The 26,250-nt window shown below is 38.7% G+C and overlaps 12 protein-coding genes across 12 annotated transcripts; 3 read left to right on the top strand and 9 right to left on the bottom strand. All coding sequences in view use genetic code 12, as the record gives it.

The window, feature by feature from the left end:
- Nucleotides 1–142: 142 nt before the first annotated feature.
- Nucleotides 143–1,762, bottom strand: TRM44 (tRNA(Ser) Um(44) 2'-O-methyltransferase; the record flags this gene model as incomplete). Its single annotated transcript, XM_006688081.2, has 1 exon — nt 143–1,762. The coding sequence occupies one exon, from the start codon at nt 1,760–1,762 to the stop codon at nt 143–145; it is 1,620 nt and encodes a 539-aa protein (XP_006688144.1).
- Nucleotides 1,763–1,903: 141 nt separating this feature from the next.
- PSN45_000687 (uncharacterized protein) lies at nt 1,904–4,104 on the bottom strand (the record flags this gene model as incomplete). The annotated part of the gene is made up of 2 exons (XM_006688082.2): nt 1,904–3,595; nt 3,826–4,104. 2 exons carry the CDS (start codon nt 4,102–4,104, stop codon nt 1,904–1,906), a joined length of 1,971 nt encoding a protein of 656 aa, XP_006688145.2.
- A 91-nt stretch (nt 4,105–4,195) lies between these two features.
- vps16 (Vacuolar protein sorting-associated protein 16) lies at nt 4,196–7,069 on the top strand (the record flags this gene model as incomplete). Its single annotated transcript, XM_006688084.2, has 1 exon — nt 4,196–7,069. One exon carries the CDS (start codon nt 4,196–4,198, stop codon nt 7,067–7,069), a length of 2,874 nt encoding a protein of 957 aa, XP_006688147.1.
- Nucleotides 7,070–7,090: 21 nt separating this feature from the next.
- Nucleotides 7,091–7,864, bottom strand: CHL4 (chromosome loss- protein; the record flags this gene model as incomplete). The annotated part of the gene is made up of 1 exon (XM_006688085.2): nt 7,091–7,864. The coding sequence occupies one exon, from the start codon at nt 7,862–7,864 to the stop codon at nt 7,091–7,093; it is 774 nt and encodes a 257-aa protein (XP_006688148.2).
- Nucleotides 7,865–9,106: 1,242 nt separating this feature from the next.
- On the top strand, nt 9,107–11,209 carry NOP4 (RNA recognition motif-containing protein; the record flags this gene model as incomplete). Its single annotated transcript, XM_066157502.1, has 1 exon — nt 9,107–11,209. One exon carries the CDS (start codon nt 9,107–9,109, stop codon nt 11,207–11,209), a length of 2,103 nt encoding a protein of 700 aa, XP_066013599.1.
- Nucleotides 11,210–11,444: 235 nt separating this feature from the next.
- PSN45_000691 (imitation switch two complex protein 1) lies at nt 11,445–15,137 on the top strand (the record flags this gene model as incomplete). Its single annotated transcript, XM_066157503.1, has 1 exon — nt 11,445–15,137. One exon carries the CDS (start codon nt 11,445–11,447, stop codon nt 15,135–15,137), a length of 3,693 nt encoding a protein of 1,230 aa, XP_066013600.1.
- Nucleotides 15,138–15,213: 76 nt separating this feature from the next.
- PRP45 (mRNA splicing protein) lies at nt 15,214–16,173 on the bottom strand (the record flags this gene model as incomplete). The annotated part of the gene is made up of 1 exon (XM_006688087.1): nt 15,214–16,173. The coding sequence occupies one exon, from the start codon at nt 16,171–16,173 to the stop codon at nt 15,214–15,216; it is 960 nt and encodes a 319-aa protein (XP_006688150.1).
- Nucleotides 16,174–16,358: 185 nt separating this feature from the next.
- Nucleotides 16,359–17,450, bottom strand: PSN45_000693 (PLC-like phosphodiesterase; the record flags this gene model as incomplete). Its single annotated transcript, XM_006688842.1, has 1 exon — nt 16,359–17,450. One exon carries the CDS (start codon nt 17,448–17,450, stop codon nt 16,359–16,361), a length of 1,092 nt encoding a protein of 363 aa, XP_006688905.1.
- Nucleotides 17,451–17,950: 500 nt separating this feature from the next.
- Nucleotides 17,951–20,238, bottom strand: NPY1 (NADH pyrophosphatase; the record flags this gene model as incomplete). Its single annotated transcript, XM_006688844.2, has 2 exons — nt 17,951–18,874; nt 18,997–20,238. 2 exons carry the CDS (start codon nt 20,236–20,238, stop codon nt 17,951–17,953), a joined length of 2,166 nt encoding a protein of 721 aa, XP_006688907.2.
- A 118-nt stretch (nt 20,239–20,356) lies between these two features.
- On the bottom strand, nt 20,357–22,324 carry srp72 (Signal recognition particle subunit SRP72; the record flags this gene model as incomplete). Its single annotated transcript, XM_006688089.1, has 1 exon — nt 20,357–22,324. The coding sequence occupies one exon, from the start codon at nt 22,322–22,324 to the stop codon at nt 20,357–20,359; it is 1,968 nt and encodes a 655-aa protein (XP_006688152.1).
- Nucleotides 22,325–22,905: 581 nt separating this feature from the next.
- Nucleotides 22,906–23,658, bottom strand: PSN45_000696 (uncharacterized protein; the record flags this gene model as incomplete). Its single annotated transcript, XM_006688846.1, has 1 exon — nt 22,906–23,658. One exon carries the CDS (start codon nt 23,656–23,658, stop codon nt 22,906–22,908), a length of 753 nt encoding a protein of 250 aa, XP_006688909.1.
- A 1,179-nt stretch (nt 23,659–24,837) lies between these two features.
- GCV1 (Aminomethyltransferase, mitochondrial) lies at nt 24,838–26,019 on the bottom strand (the record flags this gene model as incomplete). Its single annotated transcript, XM_006688091.2, has 1 exon — nt 24,838–26,019. The coding sequence occupies one exon, from the start codon at nt 26,017–26,019 to the stop codon at nt 24,838–24,840; it is 1,182 nt and encodes a 393-aa protein (XP_006688154.1).
- Nucleotides 26,020–26,250: the final 231 nt, after the last annotated feature.

Consider the following 26,250-nt stretch of genomic DNA (forward strand, 5'->3'; position numbering starts at 1 on the left):
GTCTTAGTTGAAATTCGTTTCGTTAGGAAAGTGAGCATCAGGAAAAAGCCTTAATGACAATTCCCAATGCGGTTTAAATCGCAACCAATTACGATCTATGTTTATACTAACTACTCTTCTATGATAATGTCTATGCCCTCTGTTAGTGATCTCTGGGGGCTTTCTTCATCAAACTAATGGAGTTCTCAACCCACGAGTCTAAATTTTTCTCTCTATTAGCGACATCCATGACTCGTGAATCAAACGTTTCTTGAGTATCATCTTTGTATTTGGAATGCTTATTAAACCCAATGACAGCTGCATTTCTGGTGCTGGGGATTCTCAAGCTTTCTTTCTCAACTATCCAGCCCATAGTTTTGGACAACTCTTCCACATGTTCAACTAACGCTCCATACGTTGATAAAGCTCCAGAGCTCTTCGGAGTGTATCTCTTTTTGGCTCCAGATAACGAATGAGAGCAACATGGAATCACGAGAAATGAATAACCTAACAAAGGAATCCAACAGGTCAATTCATCCGAATGATTACCGATTATAAAGGTATTTTCCTTGAACTCATTGGTGATGCATACATTTTTTGAAGCCATAAGCTTGGAAGAAGAGTGGTAAGTCATGAGAGTTGGGTCGTGGGAATCTGGAATCTGGAAGTATTTATCCTTTTGAGTATTCGACTTCAAAAGAACATGTGGAATAATGATCTTTTCTTCTAGACACTCTTGAGTTTCAGCTGGATAAGTAATCCAAGACTTTCTGGCTCTTGCATCTATACCTCTTCCCTTATATCCTTCCATATGCAATATGTACACCAATAATCCATTTCCACATCCAAGGTCCATAAATTCGAAAGGCCTTCCATCATATTTCAACTTCCAGAGTTCTATCAAAAACGCTGCGATAGCCAAATCTTCAAAAACATGCTTCTTGGGATCAGTTTTCTCTGCCCAACTGTTCACCAATGCCGACGAGTACTTTTTCTTCAAGCTAATGTACCGATTTTGAAATGCTTCTTTGGGTACCACCAAGTCGTGGACCACACGCTTCTCATATCCATCTTTAGAACCCTGAGAGTGTTTTCTAGATGTTAGAAGCAATCTCATAGCAATCCGAATAGAACGCTCATTAGGATCCAACGTTCTAAGTTTCGACCTTTCAGATGGGTCTGTGTAGTTGAATGGCAAGTAGTGGATGGAAAGTTTGTCATCATGGAAAAGTATGGCAATTCCATGTACGGGAGGAAGATAAAATGGGGTCTCATCTTCCTTCTCAATATGAGGAATGTAAACGACCATTAATGATCTATTGGAATCATCACTTAAGATGACGGACGTCTGGTTGATGATATAATCTTTGAAAGGGTTACGTGGTATCACCCTCCTCACGACTTGGCATTTAGGTTTGAATTTAATGGCACTGTCATCCAACGGAATATGTCTCAACTCTACATCATCATAATTTCGATATAATAATGTATCAGATTCATCTTGATCAGGAAACAGGGGCAATGTTTTTATATTTTTACTAACGAACATGGTATCACCCTTTTCTGGATCATATATGTTTTCCTTCAAAATATCTGCTCTCATAATCACAGTGGAGTTGATATTCGGCTGTTTAATGATATTTAACATGGCTGTTTCAAAATGGCTGCTACTGAATTCAACAGGAGTTTCATAAATTGGAACCCATACATCACCTAATATGGAGTGTGTTTTGATAGTCGACGTCAAACTCAGTCCGTCGTCTTTTTTACTGCGTCTTTTCATGATTAGAATGATGATTTGAATGAAAGAAAGCTCATCTCATTTTTCAGTCGCGAACGGTTTTAACGTAGTACTATCATTAACTTATGGTTTAAAGACATGCATATATATATATATCAAGGGTCATAAAACTTTCATGATTGATTACAAATCAATGAAATAAGCTTCGGTAACTTCACTAAACCGGTGTTTCTTGTAGCAATAATGGCATCGGAATATCTCAGATCCTCTCTTTGACAATTGCCAGATACTTTCCTTCAAAGCAACATGTTGACAATGTTTCAATACCACCACTGGGTTATGCATGGATTTAAGAAGCTCATCATTCTTACTGACTTCAAGTTTGGGTCTCTTTGCTTTCTTTTCAAGTTCAATTTCGACCTCATCAACTGTTAATGGAATCAATTGTTCTTTTGTAACAGGACAAATAAAAATAGGATGATAATCGAACAAAAATCTATTGGAATCTGACAATTGAAATGGCATATCAAAAGAATAAGGAGATATGATATTGAAATGCTTAGACTGAATGGAAGGTGGACGGGGCTTGTCCTTGGGATCATCAAGAACTTCGGATGTGCCTATTGCATTGATAGTGTCAATATCAAAGTCTTCTTTCATCGAAGAAGAACGGACCTTACTGAATCGTCTTTGAATCTGATTATATTTGTAGAAGCTTGGCAAGTTGATAAATCCAGATAATACACTTTGGAATAAAGAAGAATCGTTTGATAAATTCAAATCCTTACAGTAATAGGATATAAATTCGTTTGAAAGTGATTGGAACAAGTTCTGGTTTTGTTCTATACTGCTAAAGTGTTTCAATATTTCTTCCACAAACCTTGATTCATTTCTTTTGCTTGGTCTTTGTTCTAAGTCCTTGTTAAAAGAGCTTTTCATTTTAATCATGAAATCAGAAAGCAAACTCATCATGTGTTTTCTAGCATAGTCATCTGGATGACTAGAGTCAACATCATCTTGAGCTTTAAACAACAATAGTGACATCAATGGAGAGATCTCCGGTAAATAGGCATCAAAAAACCTGGGGAAATTCTGTTTCGAATACATATACGCCTCTAGTGCCGAATCCAATCCCCCATCAGTACTGGAATTAGGTTTTCTGTTCAAAAGCAAAGTATACTCAAGTATATGAAACTTGAATTCGATTTCCTGAAAGTTGGAGTGAGGCCCAGCAGATTCGTGCTTCTGTTTGAACCACAGTAAAGCTTTCGATAGATCGTGATTCAAAACGATGCCATCGACTATTTGATTCAACAATTGGAATTTGTCAAGTAAATCTTCATCAATTCTAATATCTTTGGTGGTGTCATTCAACATGTCTTTAATCAAATCGCTCTGACCAATCTTAAGTAGGTGCAATACAATGGCCTTCATCAATTCCTTTTGATTCTCCATTTTCACATCCCGGAGTGTTAAATCATCATGACTAGCACCAGGAGTGGGCCCCTTGAGATATTCCACAGGGATGTTATCGAGATTTAATGGATATGTATAGGCTCCATCCAAATTGATGTTGTACTTGGAATTATGAAGTATATGCTTTGTGAATTTGTTTATCTGTCCATTATAACCTTTCAATGAGTCTATAGACTGCTTGTACCATAAATCAGAATTTTTAAGGGATTCCAACAGAACCGGATCAGGATGGGCCCCTTGCAGTTCCTGTTCTAATTGTTGGACTAGGTCTTGCTCCATCGACTTCAACTCTCCAACAAACGAGTGGGTATCATCAAGGATCTTGCTGAGATACTTTTCGCCTGCTTCTGAAAAGCTCGTCAGCTCGGTGGCCAAATTATCTAGTAATGTTGTAGACATCTATGACCTCAATCAAATGCGACACTGGGGAAATAAATCCTTAGTGAGAAGATGAATACGAGATCCAAGAATAGCAGCGAGAAGAATTGGAGTTTGCAAAACAACTACCCAGTAGGCATATTTTTAGCATCGATTCGAGAGAAGAGTACCCGGTAATTGAACCATGGTTTACGATTATCTCATTCGTAACGTCTATAACACACCTATATATCTAAGTAGTCTGCCTTTACTAGGAGTTCTAAGGCTAAATGAGTGGGAATGTTGAACTCGGGAATGTTACCATATTCTGCTTGTTCTTTGTATTTGTGGTGGTAGTATAGATATTCCACCACACATTCAAGTATATCTCCGTCCATATCAAGGTGAATCTTACCTGTCTTACTTTCTTCGAATCCTTGAGTATTTTTCAACACCGAAGAGATGGATGCAACTTCTTTCAGAATAATAAACCGATGATTGTCAGCAGACACAAGGGTTACATATTGGTCGTCACCTCCTGCCGTATCCATCGTGTTCACGTCTTGTAGAGAAACACGTTAAATAGAACTTTGTGCTTGTACACCGCGATTTTATGCGACTGGAGATTTGGGAAAGGCGTTAATGACTTCAAATCCTAGTTTAAGCTGGCAAAAGATCCAAGATGTGTACTATAGCTTGGTTCCATGCTACGAGACTTTGAATTGGTCAATTGGAAACCTTTATGGTGACCACAAGGTTAAAATATCATCACATTCCACGCTGGTGGCTTTGTCTTCAAAGTACACTTCCCACCCCAGTGTGATAGACATATACACCATCAGTGGAAATAACTTGTGGTCGGTAGTTTACAACAGTACTACTGAAGATCATATAGTGGACTACGAGTTCTACAATGAGGATTTATATGTGGTGCTAAGCAACCAGAAGTTCAGGCATTACAAAGATCTCAAAGGTAGTTTTGACGAGTATGTCTTTACCAAAGACCTTATAACCTTGGACAATTTCGGAGAGTCCGATGTGTTCTTAAACAATGTGAACGCAGAAGAAATTCAGGGGAATCTGAATGGGAAAACTGGAGGAAAAGATCATGAAGGTACTGGCAAACTCAACAAACATGTTATAACTAACCTTGAAAATAATGAACCAGAAGAGGTTTTCCAAATATTCGATACCTACATTTGGGGGAGTTTCCTTGTCCTACGGTTGACGAATCGGTTCATTATAACTAATCTTGCAGACAATCACAGAAACTATGAAATCTTAATTCCAGTGACTCTGGGACCTCAACTTCATGACATGGCATTGATAGAATTGACTGATGACGGGTTCTCAGCGGTGATATGCTACGGCTCTACGGCATTGACATTGAAAGTAGATTTGAAATCTTCCAGCTATGAGTTGGTCGATCACGAACTCACTGACGGGCCGTTCACAAAGGTGACAGTATCACCTAATGGTCATTTAGTGGCTCTTTTGAATGAACAAGTATCGACTATTTTTGTGATCAGCAGTTCTTTCACCCAAGTATTGTTAGAGTACGATACTTCCAATGACTCAAGTCTGCCTTATCAAATCGAATGGTGTGCAAATGATGCCATTGTGTTGTCATTAAGAGATGAAATAAAGGTAGTAGGACCGAACCAGGCATCCATATCGTTTTTCTATGATTTCATAGATGAAGATGATCTTGACTTCGATGCTGTACTTAAGGGTACGGGTGATGACGAATTATCTTTCACCATTGCACACTTGAAAAGTGAACCTGATGGTTTAAAGATCCTCACCACTAAGAAAGTAGAGTTCTTGTCTAGAGTTTCTGAATCGAGCAGAAACTTGTATCAGATTGGCTCATCTCATCCAGGAAGTATTCTATTAGATTGTATCGATAAGTTAACCCAACAATCGTCAAAAGCTGACACTAACATTTCGTTATTGAAGTCTGATGTGTCTTTAATAAATGCAATGGATTCATGTCTCGATGTTGCATTAGACGAGTTCAACCCACAGTGGCAGAAGAAACTTCTTCTGGCTGTTACGTTTGGTAAAGCTTATGTTGATGGATATTACAACTCTGAGAAGTACTTGAAAGTCATAAACACCATTAAAGTTTTGAATCAGCTAAAATCAGCAGACATCTCTTTATTCTTAACTTCAAAAGAAGCCGATATATTGGGTTGGGATAAAATAATTGGGATGTTATTGAATAGGGACCAATATCTTTTGGCTCTCAAGGTTATCTCCTTGTTAGACTTACAATACTTGCGAGACAAAATTTATGTACACTGGTGCTGCTACAAAATAAAGAAGGAAATTGATGTGGAGGATTCCGAGCTTTACAAAATAATTGCCAAGAAGCTAGTTTCCGCTAGAGATGATGCTAGCAAGAAAAACTATGTATCTGTTGTTGAAATTTCCGAAATCGCTTTTGAAGAGGGAAGGCTTGATCTTTGCAACTATCTTATCAACTTGGAACCGACAATAGTCAAGAAGGTCGAACAGTATCTTAAATTTGAAAAGCTAGAAATAGCTTTGATAAAGGCATTCGAAAGTGCTGAGTATGATTTGGTAAAAGTGTTACTAATGCACCTACATAGTACACTTTCAGTATCCCAATTTTTCAAGATTCTACATCAAAATGAGTCTCATTCTATCACAGATCCAATTAGTGAAGATATTGATACTTCTAACCAAATATTAGTTGTTGATGGTAATTTAGTGGAGAGCTTCTGGGTACAAAGTATTGGAAAACACCATAGAGAAGTGATGGAGAAATATTACAAACAAGAAGATATGAAAGTTGAACTATCAATTGAAAGGTTAAAATATTTCCTCAAACAAAATGAATCCCCACCTGACATAAGTACTGGCTTATTGACTTACTACGAAGACTATAAAATGAAGTTATTGAAATTACTGGGGTCATCTGGGGATAGACAAAACTACAAATTCCATCAATCAGAGTTGGATGTTTTAGAATTACAAAAGAAACTCAGCGATACATACCAAACTGATTTCTTTTCCACCAAAAGTTTGAGTCAGATTTTGGTCAAGTTAATCAATATGCATCAACTCAAACAAGGACACAAAATTGTTAAAGATTTCAAGATGTCACTATCAAAATTTTGGTATTTGATATTAGAAACCTATTGCTCGACTCTGAATTTTGACCGTCTTCACCAGTTTATATTATCTTCATCCAATGATAAGACTAACTTGAAATCACCTATTGGATTTCAAATAATTGTTGAAACATGCTTAGCATACAAGGGGCCTCCAAACTACATTTCGATGTATATTAACCAGTGCTCCGATATCCATTATTTGGACAAATGCCATTTGTTCATTTCAAACAACGATTTGGTATCAGCTGCCAATGAAGCATACAAGTATAAAGACATAGAGTTTTTGAACTCTTTGCTCGACAGAGCTAATAAGCATGCAAATGATTCTGTCGTTCAATCCATAAAAGGATTAATTACAAGGTTGGGTTATTAGTGTTTATAATAAAAGTTCTATTTACAATTTTGAAAACTTTCCGTCCTTAACAATCCCACAACTTTGACCTTCTTCGCCCGTTAACCACGAAGGCATCTTTACTGGATTGACTACCATTTTTTCTTCATTGGTAACCATGACTGATAGTTCATGAAGCCCAGCAAAAACATCCGGGCCAGAAAGTTTCAATGTGATCGACGTGTAGTGTTCTTGAGCATCATTTGAGTTGTCATTATTATCAGCAAAAGCATCGAGCTTTTCCTTGAGTTCAAATTCAGCATACTGTAATGGAGCTATAGAGCTGAATTCGTTTTTGTGGATGATAGTCTCGCTGTCATCTTTGTTATCATGATCATATATTGAAAACGGACGTTTTCTTTTCTTTCTTCTTTGTAATATAAAGGGCTCTGTGAACAATTGTTCAGACTTAATTATTCCATCCTCAGAGCCTTTGAATCTCAAGTTTGCAATCCTCTTCAATTTTTCCATTTCGGTTTCTGTTGGAGCTTTGCTGTCATTCTTATATACGGTCGTATGGTCCTCTATTGCCCCAAGTGGTGAAATATCAATAGTCGAATCAGCATACGCTGACCATGCCCCCAAACTGTTACCAAACCTGGAATTTCCAAACAAAATTTGCATGGATTCTAGGGACTTTATTGGTTGTTGTTTTCTATCTGTAATAAGTTGCAATAAGTTACTCTTCTTCTGTGGTAAATTTCTTTCAATTACCTGAAGGATGATATCGGTAACCAAATCATTTCCTGGAGTATGAATAATATATGCTGAATTCATAGGGATAGCAACAAAATGGGCCCTACTTGAAGAGATATGCGGGCGGTTAGAGGTTCTTGAACTAGAAGCAGCCTGTAGATCAAACAATTGGATTCTTATTATAATCAACGGGAGTTTGGGGTGTTTGCAAACGTAAATATGATTCATAAAAAAAGTACCCAAATCCTTTGAAAGCATTTCCAAAAACGTCTTAGGTTCCAAAACTATAGGGACTTCTAAACCGTTAGAATTCTTCACAGCAGACAGAATCCAATTAAATGAATTGGGCTTATCGACTATCAATTGACAGTCGATCTGAGCTAGTTGAAGCAAGTTTAAGCCATTAGGCCAATATTTAAGCACTATTGAGTCAACAATTTGCTTCTTGTTTGTCTTCTCTTGTTTGAACTTGACTGCATCCGCCATCACAGCTTTGTTGCAAGCTCTTTGGGTACTGTATCCATGGCTATAAGGTTGAGTATTCACGATCCGAGGCCACCTACTGCACAATTCCACAAGGGACAGCCGGGGAAGCTTCAGCAATACTGTCATGAACACAGTTTCAGGATGTACTGGTATGTATGTATTGGGTAGTACATTCTTCCTGTATTGTCCAGACATGTTTTGGGTAGACTTTTTGCGGTTTTCTTTGTTTATATGTCGCGAAGTTCTGCGAGTATTTTGGCTATGCAACCCCACACGTGACAGTACTCTGTATTGGTTCTGCTAGACGAAGGAGAGCTTGCAAGTATATCAACTTTTGTATTGGAGAAGAACACATATGTATCGTAGTTTTTTTTTACATTAAAGATCATGGAATCAATGGGAGGTTAGCTAGTTAGGGAATTAGATAACAGTGTCTTTTGCAGCCACCAAGTAACATTAGAAAACAACACTGTTAAATAAGTTTTCAACTTCTGTCTGAGATTAATACCTACGAACAGCTCCATGGACGTCTTAAGTCTTCAATAATGTCAACTTTCTTGAGTTGGGCGGTTTTGTAAGATAATACTAATACTAGTCACTCGACTTCTTTAACTATTGCAGTTAAAGGTGAGCCATCCCAACTCGTATATTCTTTACAATCAGACGCAAAGCAAAGGTATGCTACCCCCATTGTTATCACTTTATCTATAGAATGCAATGATTTGAAGCTTAACACTTAATGGAAAATGTTTCGCAATTTGGTTTAGCCACTTAACGACATTAAGTACCAAAATTTTCCTCATCGCTTCACTAAATAGTTCCAAACTTCTTTGAATAATGACAGGCACTGAAGTTAAGAGGCAAGAAGGTACGGCAAATGTCGGAGAAATAGATGACATTTTAGATAGACGGACTTTGTTTGTGAGAGGAGTTCCTTTTGATGCTACTTCCGATGAATTATCTGAATATTTTTCACAATTTGCACCTGTGAAGCATGCAGTAATTGTCACTGATAATGAACAAAAATCTAGGGGATTTGGATTCGTTTCCTTCACTTTAGATGAAGATACTGTGTCAGCGTTGGCGGAATCGAAAAAAGCCAAGTTCAAAAACAGATTTTTAAGAGTCGATATGGCAAAAAGAAGAGATCGTAAAGATACTGGAAAAGAACATCGCCCGAAAAGAGAAGCGATAGCTCCAATCGAGAAGAGAAGAGCAAGATTAATTGTCCGTAATTTACCTTGGTCATGCAAGAAGCCAGAAGTGTTAAGAAACATATTCTCCAAGTATGGTGCTGTTTTTGATGCCTACATTCCAAAGAAGAAGAATGGACAAATGCTTGGATTTGCATTTGTGGTGATGAAGAAGGACGTGGCAGCCGAGAAGGCAGTCAAAGAATCGGTTGGTTTAAAGATAGACGGCAGGGAAGTAGCAGTGGATTTTGCCGTGGAAAAGTCCAAATGGGAAGAACTTAAGGAAGATGAAGAAGAAGAAAAGGATGAGGAAGAGGATAATGAGCCAGAAAAGGCCGAAATTGACGAGGACGAGGATGATGATGGGGAAGAAGAACTTGAAGACGATAACCAAGAAAATGATGATGATGAAGATGAAGATACTGACGCAGAGGATGTGGGGGAATTTGATAGTCTCAACACTCTCAAAGAGCCAGAGGATGAGCCAGAGGAAAAACCACAAGAAGCTCCACAACCAAAGAAAAACAAGCAAGAAGCCTTTTCAATATTCGTAAGAAACATTCCTTATGACACTACTGCTGAAGGCTTGAAGGAACATTTTGAAAGATTTGGTTTTGTTAAATATGCTTTACCAGTCAAAGATCGTGAAACTGGGATTTCCAAAGGATCCGCTTTTGTTGCATTTGTAAAAGAAGAAGCTTACTCCAAGTGTATTGATAATGCCCCAGTTGTCAATTCTTCCAGTTTGTTAATAGCCGACGATGTTTCTCCAGATTACGTTTTTGAAGGGCGTGTTTTAAATATCACTAGTGCAGTTGATAGGAAGTCGGCCGACATGTTAGCAGAACGTAACGCCGCTAAAAGGAAGGAAGCCATGGGACAAGAAATTGGACTTAAAGACAGAAGAAACTTGTTTTTGTTGAACGAAGGTAGAATCACCGAGAATTCGAAATTAGCCCAATTCATCACTAAAACGGATATGGAAGTCAGAGATAAATCCTACAAGTTAAGAGTTCAACAGTTGAACAAAAACCCTTCTTTGCATCTATCATTGACAAGATTGGCCATTAGAAACTTGCCTAGAGCCATGAACTCCAAAGCCTTAAAGGCATTAGGTCGTAAAGCTGTTGTTCAATTTGCAACCGAAGTAAAGAATGGGTTAAGACAACCCCTTTCCAAAGAAGAAGTGACCAGATCTATTGATAATAAGCATGATAATAAAGACCCCGAAGAGGCCAAACCGAAGAAGTCTAAGAACGCTGGTGTGGTTAAGCAAGCCAAAGTGGTGATGGAGGTTAAAGGGTCTGGTGAGGTTGGAAGAAGTAGAGGGTATGGGTTCATAGAATTCAGAGATCACAAAGTCGCCTTAATGGGATTAAGATGGTTAAATGCCCATGAAGTTGGCATTGAAGAAATCTTAGAAGGACTTAATGATGAAGAAAGGAAGTTAGCTGAATTAACCGGTTTGAACAAGAGAAAATTAATTGTGGAATTTGCAGTTGAAAACTCTCAGGTCGTGAAGAGAAGAAGAGATAAAGTCTATCAGGCCCGAACCCATCACGGTAAAGACGAAGGAGAAGAGAATGGCTCCCGAAAGCGTCGTTCTTATGACGACCGTAAAGCTGACAAGAAACAAAAGAGAAATGACAAAGCTCCAACGCCTCAGGCTAAGCCTAAATCAGGACTCAGTGATGATGTCAAACAAATCATTGGAGCTAAGCGTAGAAAGAGAAAGGGGAAGAACTAAACGCTTTCTGCCGCCGCTCATTGTATTTTTAGTATTTAATTGCATGTTACCTACACAATACACACTTTGTTATAGAAAAATGGGATGCTGCTGCCTAATACCTTGGTGACACAAAATCGCGCGAGCGAGTATATTGTTTTTTTGTTAACGTTTTTCAGCTTTAGTTTGATTAAAAATTCAGAACCTCAAAACCACTTTTTCTAACACGAACCATCAGTAGGATTTACCTTAAGCAATGGTATTATATAAGAGAAAGCAGGTTCAAGTGGTTGTAGTGAACAAGCTTCCCCAAGATTTATCCACTGAAGTCTGGTATATTCCTCAGACCAAAGAATGGTTTTTGAACTACGAAGATTACTTGGCCCGAATGGATTATTATCAACGGCGGAAATTTGTTTGTGAAATAACCGGAAACTCTTGTTTGACGTTCTTTGAAGCGTTAGAAAGTGAAACCAAAGAGGTTAAAGACGTTGAACGAAACTTTCCAGAAGCCTTAAAGGGTCATATATTACGATTTCTTCAATTCAATAGAATCACCAGGTTGGATCAACTTGTTGATAAAGTTTATCTGCAATTCAAGAACAACTATTTCCCTGGAGAATATGTGTTGTTGAAAGGTATAACTATAAATGGAATGGTTGGAGAGCTTTCAGCTGTTAAACAAAGAGGATTGATCAGAGAGAAAGTCGAACCATCTAATGCTGCCCCCAAATATTTGGTTGTAAGGCTATCAGATAATCAACAAGCTATTGCCACGAGTGCAAAGGTCACGAGAGATAGAAATCATTTTACCAAATGGCTTATCAAGACGTTTATCAAGTTGACTATGGCAAGATCTCATAGGATTGGGGCTCCATGGGTTGTTAAAGATAAATATGCAAAAAGATACAGAATCCCTCAAGAATATCCTCCTGATTTGAAACATTTTGAAGCATCCACCGCTATACACGATGACTCAGATGATGCAGATCCAAGTCTGATGCGGCATTTCACACTTATCTCTGCAAGTAAGAAGGTTAATATCAAGTTCCTAGAAGATCATTCCGCCAGAAAGAAAGACGCCTCAAAGCCAGGTACGTTTTTGTTGGGCTCAGAGAAACTCCTCTCGAAGAAGCCAACAGTTGATAGTATTCTAGATGGGAAAGCACCTACACATACACCTCAACCAGAACTCCCAAAAGACAAACGGTTTCCTATTCATTATTTACCAGATCACCTCAAACAAGAGGCTAGTGTGTATGGTGAAGGTGTTAACTGCAACAGGCCTGGAACAATTGCTTCTTTGCAGGCTTCAGGAATACCACCCACTAAAAGAAACATGGTAACCGACTTGAACATAAAATTCGATATTCAAAACTCTAAGCCTACTCCATATAAGTTCAAATTACCAGAGAATTCAAGTTTCTGGAACAAACATTTGCTTGAATTGATTGAACAAAAGGAGGAACTAAACAAGGAGGAACAGGTGGAAGGAACTAAGATAAAACTGGAATCATCGCAAGTCATCACAATTAGCGAACTGGATACTGATGTTCTAGATAAGGAAACAGAAGAAGACAATGAAGTAGCGGATGTGAAAAAGGATGAGGTCGACGAAAGTTTGTTAGCCATAGATAAGTCCAAGTTAGTACCAGCTCACCTTGTTTGTATCGAGCAAGCTTTAGAGTGCTGGAGCTTTCTCAACATCTACCATTCCCCATTGAAAATCGATACATTCACATTTGATGATTTCATTTACAGCATGGGCTGGAATTATGAACAGTTCTCAAATTTGGGTAGATGTGAATTGCTTGATGAAATCTGGTGTAGCGTATTGAGTGCCATTGTGTCGAATAGACTACCTTCTGCGGCAGATGTTAGGACCTACAGGGAGAACGGTGAGGTTTATGGATTACAGATTAAGATTCCATCAACGAACTCATACATCAACCCTTCTAAAGATGAAGATGAAGAGCTTATAAAAGGTTCGGAAAGCGACGAAGAAAACAATAGCAAGTCCCTTAGTGATGGCGAAGATGACAACGATTCCGACTCCGAGGTTGGTAATAAAGAAAAGCCTATAGATATTGAGAACAATAATGTCGATTCTCAACAAGATGGAGATGAAGCAGATGATGAACAGGAAGACGAGGATGATGGTGAAGAGAAAAATGAAGACCAAGCTGGTGATGATGACGAAGACGAACCCAGAGACCATAATGCCTATCAAATTATGAACTATCGTGGAACTACATGGCATGATAGGTTACGGAGGCGTAACTTCAGAGATGGTAATTGGCAAACTATTCTTTTGGGGGTGTTATCTCTTGTTGATAATCTTCCCAAATACGAAGAGACCATTGATCGTGTTTACAAAATCTTAGGGCCACTCGACCAACCAGCAACTACTTCCACTACTTTAAATCAGTTCTACAAGCGCATGGATATCAACTTGAGGATTGAAACTTTGAATATTTTGTGTGAATTATTGTCTACTAGTGACATGGTGAGATCATATATTGATAGAAGCTTGGAGGAATCAACGGTGTTGAGAAGAAAAAGATTGGATAACATAAAAGAATACAAGCTTAGCGTGGAGAAAGCTCAAGGCCTTCACAATATTATTTACGAGAAGTTCTTGGAATTGAATATGATCAAAGTGACGGAAGAGGAGTTGAAAAAGAGGCCAAGGTTTGAATTAACACAATTCGAAATGTCCCAAGCTGAAGCTGAACTTGCCGCAAAGGATTCAACTTTTGCTGATCTTTGTGAACAAAGAAAGCAAGTTCTGGTCACAATAGATGAGTTGAAAAGAGAAAAGAAGTCTTTTGAAAGACAGTTGGTTGAAAGAGACTGCCAGAGGGTTCGGTGCTTGGGCAAGGATAGATTGTATAATAGATATTGGTGGTTTGAAAATAACGGTTTGCCAACCTTGCATGGAACTGCTGAGGATGATGAAGATAATGAAGATGTTAGGATGGATGAAGAAGACGATTCTTCAGATGAAGTGCAAGAAGAGACTTACTTAATGGGTAAGTTATGGGTCCAAGGTCCTTCTCAAGATGATGTACGAATCCACCTAAAAGCAGAAGAACTCAAGGATTATCATGATGATTCCCCCTTTAAGTCAATTCTCAAAAAGCCATCCACTGACAGTATAATTACTGACTACGATAATAATATTGTGAAGGAGCTCGATTTCCGTGAATTCCCTAGACTGTTCTTGAAACTTTCCCAGAATTTTGGGCTTAACTTCAGCACCAATAGTATTCTGAAATTGCAAGACAATAAAGCTGAGCTGATAATCATAGACAAATGGGGAGGTGTCAAGCCATCTATAAACCATTTACTGTTATCACCTATGGAGAGGAAAATAATTGAAGAATGTCCTGATCCTTTATTCAATGGGTCTTCTTGGAGATATTATGATCTGACAGATGATATAGAAAATGTCATTAAATGGTTAAACCCTTATGGGGTAAGAGAGTCACAGTTGAAGAAAGAGCTTATAGGCGTTAAAGATGCTATTTGCTTTAGTATAGAAGCCAGAAATAAGGCATTATCCAACCACAGTAAATTGGAACAGCAAAACAAGCTCATGTCGCAAATGAAAGATATTGATGAAAAATTGGCCCATCTTTCTCCTGAACAAGAGAGCGAGGATGAAGAAGATGATGAAATCGATTTCAAAAGCAAAAGAAAGAGAAAACTAAGAACGAAGCCAAAATCTAAGAAACGGCAAAAGTCGTTTGAAGACATCATGAAGAGTGGTACTTCTGAAGAGCTCCAGCAAATGAAAGAGAACTTGGAACAAGAATTAAGAAATGTCGAAGAGAAAAGAGAATCAACCAGAGCTTTAGAATGGGTCAATGCGACTGCTATTGAGTTATTTGACAAATCTTTATATGACGGAGGAGATCGTTATGTCAAGTCAAGAGGAAGAAAATAAGTATATGTAGTTTTGTGGTAATGCTAATTTGTATTATGCAAGTAAATAAAAATACAGTTTTGTGAGTTCGTTTATATCAATATCTGCTTCTCTTATTAGCGTCATTATAATCGTAATGTCGTCTTTTGTTATTCTGGTTTCTTGTTAACTCGGCAAGCTCCTTCAACTTTAGTTCTTTTTCTTTCTCTTGTTGGGCCATCATCTCTTTTCTAAGTTCGTTTCTGATTTTGATATCTTCTCTGGCCTGCTTTTCCGCATCATCCAAAGCAGAAGTCAACTCGGACAACTTGCTCAAGTTCACAGAATGTGTCTCATTGGAGGTGGATGCCTGCATTCTTTTGTCTAGGGATATGGTAAACCCTTGGCTATTTTTCCAATTTGAGACTGCAGCAGGAATTTTCCACTTTGCTTGTTCTTCCTTTGTGAGCTTTTCAGATCCGGTAGTATTCTTTAATATTGGAGCAGGTGGCGATGGTTCTGTGTGTCTGTTCTTTCTCAATTTATGCTTTGGGGGTAGCATTGGATCCTCTTGATAATTCTTGATCTGAATTTGTCTTTCTCTTCCCCGTTCCTCACCCAATACATCAGACGATGTTACATTGGCATACTGAGTGCTTTCTTTGTTATCTTCACCTGATTGTTGGCTGATTAACTGTTTGATTACTAGTTCAGTTTCCTCCACGCATTTTTGAACTGAATCATCTGGGCAGGTAGCTAGGGTTTGTTTAGGGAAACTGTGCTTTAAGTTTGGAAATCTTTTTTTCAAAGGAATGGTATCCTCATAAGAGGAGTGAAATCTGTGGTCCGATGCCTGTGCAGCAATTGTCATATTGTAGTTCAAAGTGCCATCCTTATTGAGATAGAATTTTGAAAGAGTGGAATGCAGATTTGAGTTGTCGTTGTGAACCACTTGCACTTGCAGCTCCTTTTCGGGCACAACAAGAACCCGTGTGTTTATATTGCTCTTTTTGGATCCCAACTTTATGGGTTGGAAGTAATCCGAGTGCTTGGGTCTCAGTAATAAAGAGCTAAACATGTTGATTATGAATATTACGATGCCTCGCTGCGAAAGGCATCTCGATTTTGGCTGCGATAAAGACACAACAGTAAATTAGTTACGGAGCATATTTACGAAGCCATGTTTACTTTAAGCTATTGGTGTGGCACTACTGGTCATAAACTGTGTATTTATCAAAGAGATTCTATTCTAATCTAATCATATTAGAAGATACCAAATCTTTGGCACAACATAAATATGTTCCTGAAAAAAGAGTTGACAGGTTTGATTTCCCGGTGATCTGGATCCACAGGAGACTTATAATCAGACTCTTTCATGTCGCTGAAGGCCAAAAACAAATTGAAGATGTAGCCCGCTAATTTCTGTTTGAACTCCAACTTCACATTTGTCAGATCCTCTGCCAACAAATCTGTCTCTTTGGGAACATTGCTCATCTTGTGCTCATACATTCGGCCGGGGTCATCCGTCAACACTCCGTATTCTTCCACTTGGAAGGATTTACATACCTTCACGAAATAGTCGTATTGGTAAGTATTGTTGATTGTCCAGGTGTATAAACACATGGAATTTGCCTTGAGAAGAGGCATGAACTTCGTCAAAAACTCTTGTGACCAAGTCAGTAAATAAAGCAAAGATACTCCAGAAACTTTATACAAATGTCTCTGCTTGCCGTAAACTTGTTCCAAGTAATGGTTATAGTAGATGAACTCAGAGGACCTCTCGCAAGAACCAGAAATATGAATGAGTTGAACAGGAACTTCAAACTTGTACTTCTGATGTAAATCCTGGAAATATTCGTCTTGGTTGATATACTTGACAAAGTCAAGATCCCACACACCAAACTGAAGACGTTTGAGCCAATAGTTGAGGTCATTTTTGGTTGCAAGGATCTGCTGGAAAACAGACTTCAAGATCCTAGGCTTGTTATATGTCTTAATATCCAACATAACTGTTCTATCTTCATTTTCAGTGTTGGAAATAATGAACTTCAACACCGTTTCAAATGTCAATAACTTGTCACCAGTTACCTTGTTCCTGAGGTCTTTCAAATCCTCTTCATATGAACTGGTGGTGATATTGTAATCTGCTTCCAGGCCATCAGGCTTGACATATGTTCTTTTGGTGTTCACATCATGTGATACGACAACAACATCGTCCCGGGTCAAGTACAAGTCGGTTTCGAAGTTGGTGGCACCTGCTTCAAAGCACTTGGTAAATCCTAAAATGGTGTTCTCGGGGTATTTTCCTTTGTAACCTCGATGACCAGATATTATTGGCATGAAATTTTCAAACATGGTTTTATAGAATTAACTGAAAAGGAACTTGGGGTTAAGAAGCAACAAGTTACGACTTATATAAGGTGATGGCAATGCAGCACGTTTTTCATGAGCTTACAGAATATGAGAATCGCAATATTTTACGTGCATAGACGTCACTTGTGCGGCGTGAATATTTATTCAGTCTTGAGGAAAACTTTGGGCAGAAGCGGAGACGGTGAGTTTATCATATAGGGGTCAGTTTTGTTTGGGGTTGGCTCCCCCTTATGCATTAAGTACAGAACATATAAGATTTCAGACACCGATGTGACTCGGAAAGGATATGCTGTGGCTCATTCCATGAAAGAACAAGCGGCTGCAAAAATGGAGTTCAATCGGGTTCAGCTATATACATGGTTATTAGTCACCTTAGTCGCAACAAAGTCGACTTTCTGTAGCGTCTCGTTTTATAGTACTATCAAGTACATGCTGACTTTGGTACCTAATGGTGGGATATCGCATCGACAAACCCAACCCACTTAATCTATTACAACAACCTTTTCAGGTCTTTGTTCCGTTCCATTTTCTGCTTCTTTAGGATCCAGCAGCCTTGATCGGAGTAGCTTATCCCTAATACTATTGATGAAGTCGAAAAGATAAAGCAGTTCATCCATAGTTCCAAGAATGTATGCTTGATCCAAGTTTGAGGTACGACAAAGATCAAGGCAAATTTCCAAATCTTCTTGATATATCATTGGCCCGTACTTGGTTGCGGCAGAGTACTTTGCCATAAACCCAACCAAAACATCTAGTATCATAATATTGGGATCAAAGTGTTCAACCAAACATTCAAGAATCTTTGGCCATCCTATAGCATTTGGGGGACTATCCGGATTATCCTCAAGCCATATTTTAGGTGCTAAGTTTTGCAAAAATACCAACTTATTCTGTTCATAGTACATTCCAATTAGTTGAAGTCCATATTTTGAGGTATACCTAGTAGCCTTTTTATGGTCAGGATGCATCAGGCCCTTATCGTCGGCACCCAGAAAACACCGAACAATTTTTCTTGCTGCCGCTTTGAAAACGAAATCCCCTTCATCGTCAGTGAGGTACTTGACAACCGAAGGATCTAAGGCCTTAGTCACTTCTTCCATTGGCACAAAGTTATCTGGGTTACTGAAGTAGGGGTGTTTTGACTGAGAAGTTAAGAGCATTTGGAACTGCTTGTTTGTAATTCCAGCGGCGTCAATGATTTTCATCACCGTGGAGTACTCTTCAAGGACAATGGGAAGATTAGGAATTGAAACGGCAGACTTGAGGATCTCGTTTTCTTTCCTCAATCGCTCAATTTCGTTTTTCATCAGGAGAATATCACGCTCTCTACGATACTTGAGTTCCTTCTGGGCTTTTCTCATCTGCTCAAGCCTATGGGCCCTGGCTTCATCCACTGGCTTCATCTCCTAATAAGGTTCAAGATATGATTACTAATTCGCGAAGGGCTTGTATCATTATGTATGGAAAAGGTGAGAAAAGGCTGCGAAATGTGTGTAGATCAAAGCTTCAGATTCAGTGATTGATCAACAATGAGTTTGATAAGGGAATAAGCAATAGATTCAGGCATTGGAATCAAGATACCTTCAGGATTGGTTTCTGTGTTGTTTTTTTCGGGGTACACCAACAGTTTAACAAACAGCATATCGAACCAACGAGCATCTTCCAATTCCTTATCATGATCCAAGTCAATTATCTCATTGACCCCATCGAATTCCACTTCGGCAAGGCATCCAATCATTAAATTCCCAGGAAATGGCCATGGTTGGGTCATAACAATATCTATTTTGGAACATGCTACCCCAGTTTCTTCCCAGATTTCTCTTTTTGTTGCAACTTCAACAGTCTCACTTGGCTCCATGAACCCAGATGTACAACTGTACATGTTAGAGAGTCTATGGCGTCTGTTCAATGAAAGAAGGACCTTGGTCCTTTCCGTGTTGGTGATAGCCGTAATAACAACCGCATCGGTTCTAGGAAATGAAACATTTGAAACAGAAACATTTTGAACAGGACATTCGTATTTATCTCTACCTGATTCAGTCTTACCCACAATAGTTGTATTGGTACACTTCAATTTTCCACCAGAGTGGATGGGGATCACTTTTGACCCACACCCAGGACAGAATCGGTTTCTATCTAACCAGTCCAAAAACATCTTTCCATGTGAAAACAAAGCGGCCTCAATATTGCTGAATCCCAAGTAGTGTTTTCTGGAGGTTGTGAAGAAGATTTCCTCCTCATCAACATTCTCGTTGGTCTTTATCGACTGCAAAATGTCCTTCTCCAAGGTTGGAGAAGCTGTCAAGTCCACTGCAAAATATGGAATTCCCTTGTATCGTCCATCTTTATAGTCCAACACTTGGATATCTGCGCTGTTGACATCCAACCCCACACTTGCATCTTCCAACCCCAAGAAAAGAATCGTAGGTTGTTCTTGTTCTCTCAATGCATGGTGATGTTCTTCATTGTCTTTAACCCATTTTGTGATTGCTGACTTCCAAGAAGCAAGATTTGTTAAACCCTGAGTAACCTTCTCAGGACCCTTGAAGATATCATTTCCACTTGTCATCAAAACCAACTTATTCGTCCAAGATTTCACAATCAATGGATCGGTCTTATTGAAAAATACAAATCTAGCACTTGGATGAGTAATTGCTTTGCCAATGAATTTAGAATCTTCTCTCAAAAACGAAACCCGGTTAATCACTTCTTTGCCAAAGTACATTTCATTTTGTAATTCGTTCACTGTAGTTAAGTGATTATGTGACATCTTGCTTCTAAAATATTTTGACAGTGAGCTGAATGAACTAAACCGTTTAAATTTCATTCCCCGCTAACCTATCATATTATCGCGAACCAGATGGATTTATTATATATATTAGACTAATTTACTTTTTACCCTTCTTCTTCTTCTTGTTGGCCTTCTTCGAGGAACCGGCAGAAGACTCGTTGGACATGGTTGGAGCAGGAGTTGATGATGGGGTAGATACTTGCGAGGCACCTGCTGATTCAATTGCTCCTTGATGAGTTGACACCTTCTTTTTAGACTTCTTAGGTTTATAGTTAGATCTCAACTTCAAAGGCAACCATCTTTCTTGATCCAAGTTGATTTGGTCTGCCGGTTTCAACACTTTACTAGGACCAAATCTAGCTTTTTTGGTTCTCTTTTTCTCGACTTTACTGCTGCTGCTAGACAGCTTTGAAACTTGTGACACAGGAATCAAAGAGTCTATATCGGTGTTCACGATATCATCATCCACCGAAGACACTAGTGTTTCCACAGGCAATAAGTGTTCACTAGAGTTGTGTAAAACGTTTTTAATCAAGACGTCTTCAGAGTTGGCTTGGTTGAGTTTGGTGAACACTGTATTGTATCTTTCATCGTTAACAATCAACAACTTGAATCCAATTACTTTGAAAAAGTTGAAATCGACGTGTGATAAACTCGAGGCATTGTCGAGTGTTTGTATCAATGTGTTGTACAATTTGTTCAATTTTTCAGTTGCATCAACCGTCTCATATAAGTTCACCAAAGACCCAATTAAGCCGGGTAATAATTTCGATAGTTGCTTGAAATTAAACTCAGTTAACTTCTCCAAACTGATAACAGAACGATTGTAGTTTCCAGAAACTGAGTCAATTGAAAGTAAAATCAATGCACAGGCAACCAACTCATTGAAGTTTGCTTCTGTGATTTCGCTTTTGTTAATAGCTTTAAAGAGCTTTTTGCTTACTACGCGTGGGCTAGAAATCAAGTCCTCATTTGTTATACCCAACTTAATCAACACCTTGAAAGACAACAAGCTGAAGTTGCCTTTGCTGACCAACTTACTTAAGTTGAAACTGGATAATTGGTTAGACTTCACCGTTAACGAGTTGGTCAAGTACTTCAATAAGATATTATTTTGGATCAAGGTGGTGTATTGTCCATGGTTTAATTTTCTAGCTGTTATTGCCAAGTTTTGTTGGTAGTTCAATACCCTTTGTGCCAAGTTAACGTTTCTATCTGAACCAGTTTGGTCAACCAATACCTCGTTGATGGCATAGTAATTGTTATTTATAATTAAGTTGATCATTATATCATTGAATTTATTCAACTTTAAGTCTTCCAATAACTTCAATGCTTCTTCTTTTTGACCTTCAGTTTGATAAATGTATGCCTTGAACAACACTATTGGGCATTTTTCAATTTGATAACTTTCATCATCTAACTTCAAATAACCTAACAACTCCAAAGCTTTGTCTAGTTGGGATAATGCTAAAGTTGCTTTGTTCTCACTCAATGAAATTAATGCCTGGTTGAACACCAAATCATGGTTCTGTTCATCTGTGGAGGAAAGAGGCTCTTTCAACTCATGGCTTGAGAAGTTCAACTGACTTATTATAGCCAACTCATTAGTGTACAAGTCTAACGAGTTATCAATTTCATCGTTTTCTTTGATCAAGTCTTGGTATAACTCTAAAGCTTGCTTATCTTCTCCTTTTTGATAGTAGTCTTGTGCTACAATATGTTTCAACCCTCTAATCATAAACTTGGAAGTGCTATCTCTCGATAAGATGCGTTGATACAATTCTTGTAGTAACTGGGACTGTTTGGTTTTATAGTAGATGTATCCCACTTCTATGGAAAACTGTTGAATGAGCTCTTCACTCTTTACTTTTTTGATTAATTCCAATGCTTTATCGTACTTATCCAAGTTGATCAATGCAACTAAACAGTTGTTGAAAGACTTAACATCGTTGAATTTCTTGACGTTAGATAAGTACTGATATGACACCTCAAATATGTTCACATGGTCTTCGGATACCAGTGACACGTTCAACTTCTTGAAGGCCTGAGCTATAGAGGTGGACATGGTTGATGTGGTATTCCTTTAAGTCGTGAGATTGAGGTTCACCGACGATGAAAAAAAAAATGAAAAGTGTGCGAACGCACAATCTCCCGGTCACCAGCTGCATAAATAAGAAACATTGGAAATATATCTAACTTGGAGTTGAAGAAGCAACAGATATAAGCGAACACTTTTAAGACAAACAGTCAGAACTCTAAACTTGCTTGAAGTAGGGTTCTTTTGTTTGTGAATTGAGCATATCTAATAAATGGGCTGGGGGACTCGTGTACTTGCTTTGACAGTCCTTGCTTGAATAAGTTCTTGTTCCCTTCAAGAATTTTCTCGTATACCACATGGATCCACCTATATAGTATAGCAAATGTTCTGGCTTGAGCTAACAATATTCCAAATCTTCTTGTCGTAAATTTTGCAACAATCGGCTGCGAAAATTTAGTTGTGAGTTTCACAAATTTTGCACAGATCTAACCCGATTACAAGTGGAAACACGATAGAATCAAGGAAGTTTTTTCTTGCTCGTTAAATACATTATGTCTAAAAAAGGTTATAGAATATCTTTCTATACGAAAAAATGCAACGTAAGGACGTCAGTTGGATAATATGGTAAAACCATTCTTTTTGATCAAGTTCCGCTTTAAGTCGTTTTTACCTAAGCTCAAAGATCTTCTATGCAGTTTGCTTGACTGAATAGCCACCAGCTTCAGGAGTAATATAAGCTCCAACTCATCATCCGCATTGAATTCATTCTCCAATCCGTCTGGAATCAGGTTCAAATCCGATCTGAACAAGAATTTGGTGTTTGATTTCATGGGAGAAATAAAAGATGGTAAGCCGAAGTGGAACTTGTGGGCCGAGTTAGAATCATTTTTGAAGGTGCTTGGGATAAGTGGCTCATTCAAAGTCTCGACACAATCATTTTGTATAATGTAGCCTTTGAAGTCGGCGATGCTTAAGTTTGCCAAAGGCTTTCTTGGCTGATGCATGGAGTGTTGTTTCAATATCTTAAACTTTGGTTGTAAGATGTTCTCTTGCTCGTTAGTGTTGGATTCCTTAATGAGAGCATTAATGTTTTCTTTACCGTCAATTTCCAAGTCGTTGAAATTACTGGTTGTTTTGTGGATTTTGTCTTCATAAATGGTGAAGCCCAAGCCTTTGCCCTGCAAAGACGATGAAGCTTCAGTGGTGGGTATAAATCTGGTGGGAGACAACTTCGATCTCTTAGTGGGCGAAGCTTTGAAGGGAGAAACGGAACTGGATCTCGACTTGCTGGACTTGGTTGGCGATGGGGAAGACACATTGGAGTCTTTCGAGGATAACACCGGCCATGAGACACTTGACATGATAGAAATAAAGCAGCAACAGAATAGAATCTCTAATGATCGAGTAAGTCGGGAACAACTCTGGAAGAAATTGCAAAGCTTTTATAATGTCAACACCAGAAAAAATACTCGGGTTAGCGAAAAAATAAAGTTGTAGTTTTTGTGTTTCTTTGTTTGCAGCCTGTAAACTGTGCGGTTCAAATTTTTACGTGTGGAAGGAGGAACCAAAAATCGTGGATTGAAATAATCGGCGTGTTCTTTTTTGGCGTGGGTATCACAACACTAGTTTTCAAATTCTTGAAAGACTACCGGTTGACAACCGTTGGAAGGGGTTTATATATTTGAAGGAGAAGCTTAAAATGACACTCTGGCACCTGCACCCACACACCCCCTATCGCTTGCAATCAAACACTTGTTCTAACAGTCCCAGTCCCTCATACTGCAGATAACCCGCAGGCACTAAATAGGGCGTGTAAACCCCCTAAATTATCGAAGCCCACTCCTGACACGTAAAACGGGTAAAATAGTTTTCGTGTTGGGAGTATAGACAGAAAAGGGCAATATAATTCAAGTGGAAACAATGTATCACCACAATACAACCACTATTGTACTTTTATAAACGGATTTCTTTGGTCTAGTTTGTTGAATTTTTGGGATTGGGAAACAATGCTATGTAGTTCATCAATGAGCCCTTACTGCAACAAAGATGTGCAGTTTGGACTTAATAGTAGGGTTGGTTTTATGACAGGAGAGATCCACAAAGGGTTTAATTCACGACATGCAATGATTTCGATAATATTTAATCTTACCTGCTTCATATTTTGCTGAAACCTTGATTAATCTCTGAAAGTCCTTGCTACATTTAACCGTTTTAGGAATCGTGGTCAGAAGCAAATAATTTTGCGGTCGTGAAGAAGGAGGTTAGTGAGAAATAATAGGTTTAAAAACAAGGGTGGCTGCGGCACTAAATCACCTATACCATTGAGGGTGTCTACACAAGATATATGTCAAGTACAATTGCTCTTAACTACAAAGACCCTACGGTGTTCAAGGAAACTTCAAGACGAGCAAGAGTCTACTGGGTTTATGGGTCATTAGTTTCCTTTAAGTATACGTAAACCCAGGTCTGGGAGTCCACAAGTTGTGAAATGATTAAATAACTACATGACCACCCTTCTTCAGGACCGATGTTTTGATATCTTACTTGTAGAAGTTGTTCTGGATGAATGGTAATTTGGCAACAATACCCGGCCTCTTTTTACCTCTCACTTCCACGTCCACACTGGCCCCGATCTTGACTTTCTTATCGATGTAAGCCTGTCCAACGTTATGTCCCAAGATAGGGGACAATAAACCAGAAGTTACAACACCAACCTCTTCTCCGCTTTGTGTATCGAAGATCTTAGACCCAGATCTAGGAGCAGGTCCAGTTGTAGTGATACCGATTCTTCTGCGAGGAACAGACTTCTTATCGTTAATCTGTTGAATAATCCTGTCATATCCATTGAACTTTTGGCTATCAGTGACATTTCTTCTAGTCTTTGGGATCAACCAAGTCAAGGAGGCTTCAACTGGGGTAATCTCTTCAGTCAAGTCGTTCCCATAAAGGCACATCCCAGCTTCTAGTCTCAAAGAGTCTCTTGCAGCTAATCCAATAGGTTGAACAACATCGGGTTGTTCGTCAACGAGACTTTGGAAAAATTCGTTACTCTCTTGGATTTCATCTTTGGAACTTGAGGGAATCGACAATTCAAATCCATCTTCACCAGTGTACCCAGTTCTTGATATTTGAATCTGGGAGCTTATAAGGGAATTAATCCCGGTCCTCACCATAGCACCAAACTTCAATTTTGATAAGTCGTACGACGAGTATTTTGATAAGATTTCAGCGGCTTTAGGACCTTGGATTGCTAATAACGTGCTTTCAAAAATACTATGATTGACATCATCATAGTCTGCCAAAGTGCTGTTGATGAAGGCAAGATCTTTCTCACGACATCCGGCATTGGTTACCATGTAGTATTCACCTTCTGTCACTTTGGTGATAATACAATCATCAATGATCCCTCCTGTCTCATTGAGTAAAACACTTAAGCTGGAGGTGTTAGGCAGCAAACCTGAAAGATCAATGGGGGTCATTTTCTGCAACACCAGAACCGCATACCTGCCTGTGAAAGTATGTTGTAACATATGACTCACGTCAAACAACCCAACTTTGGATCTAACCCATTTATGTGAATCAATGTGTGATAAACCCTTGTACAAGATAGGCATCTCGAAGCCCGCGTAAGGAACAAATTTGGCCCCGTATTTGACATGGCTTTTGTATAATGGAGTTCTAATCAAAAAGCTGGTGGAATTGTGTCTTACTGTTCTAAGCATTTTTACAATGAATAAGTGGGACAGGAATTTATTGAAAAACCAGAAAAGTCGGATGGTTGATATATAAAGGCATATGACTCTGAATTTGACTCGGTGCGTACCAGAGTCAACTGGTAGGTTCAATTTGACTGCGAAAAGAAATCAATTAGCTTAATCTCAACCTCACTCTGAAAGACCCCATTACCACAAAACTCGCCACGATGAGATATATGAAGAATCCAACAAGGGTGT

Source organism: Yamadazyma tenuis, chromosome 1, assembly GCF_029203305.1.
Source record: "Yamadazyma tenuis chromosome 1, complete sequence".
Lineage (NCBI taxonomy): Eukaryota > Fungi > Ascomycota > Pichiomycetes > Serinales > Debaryomycetaceae > Yamadazyma > Yamadazyma tenuis.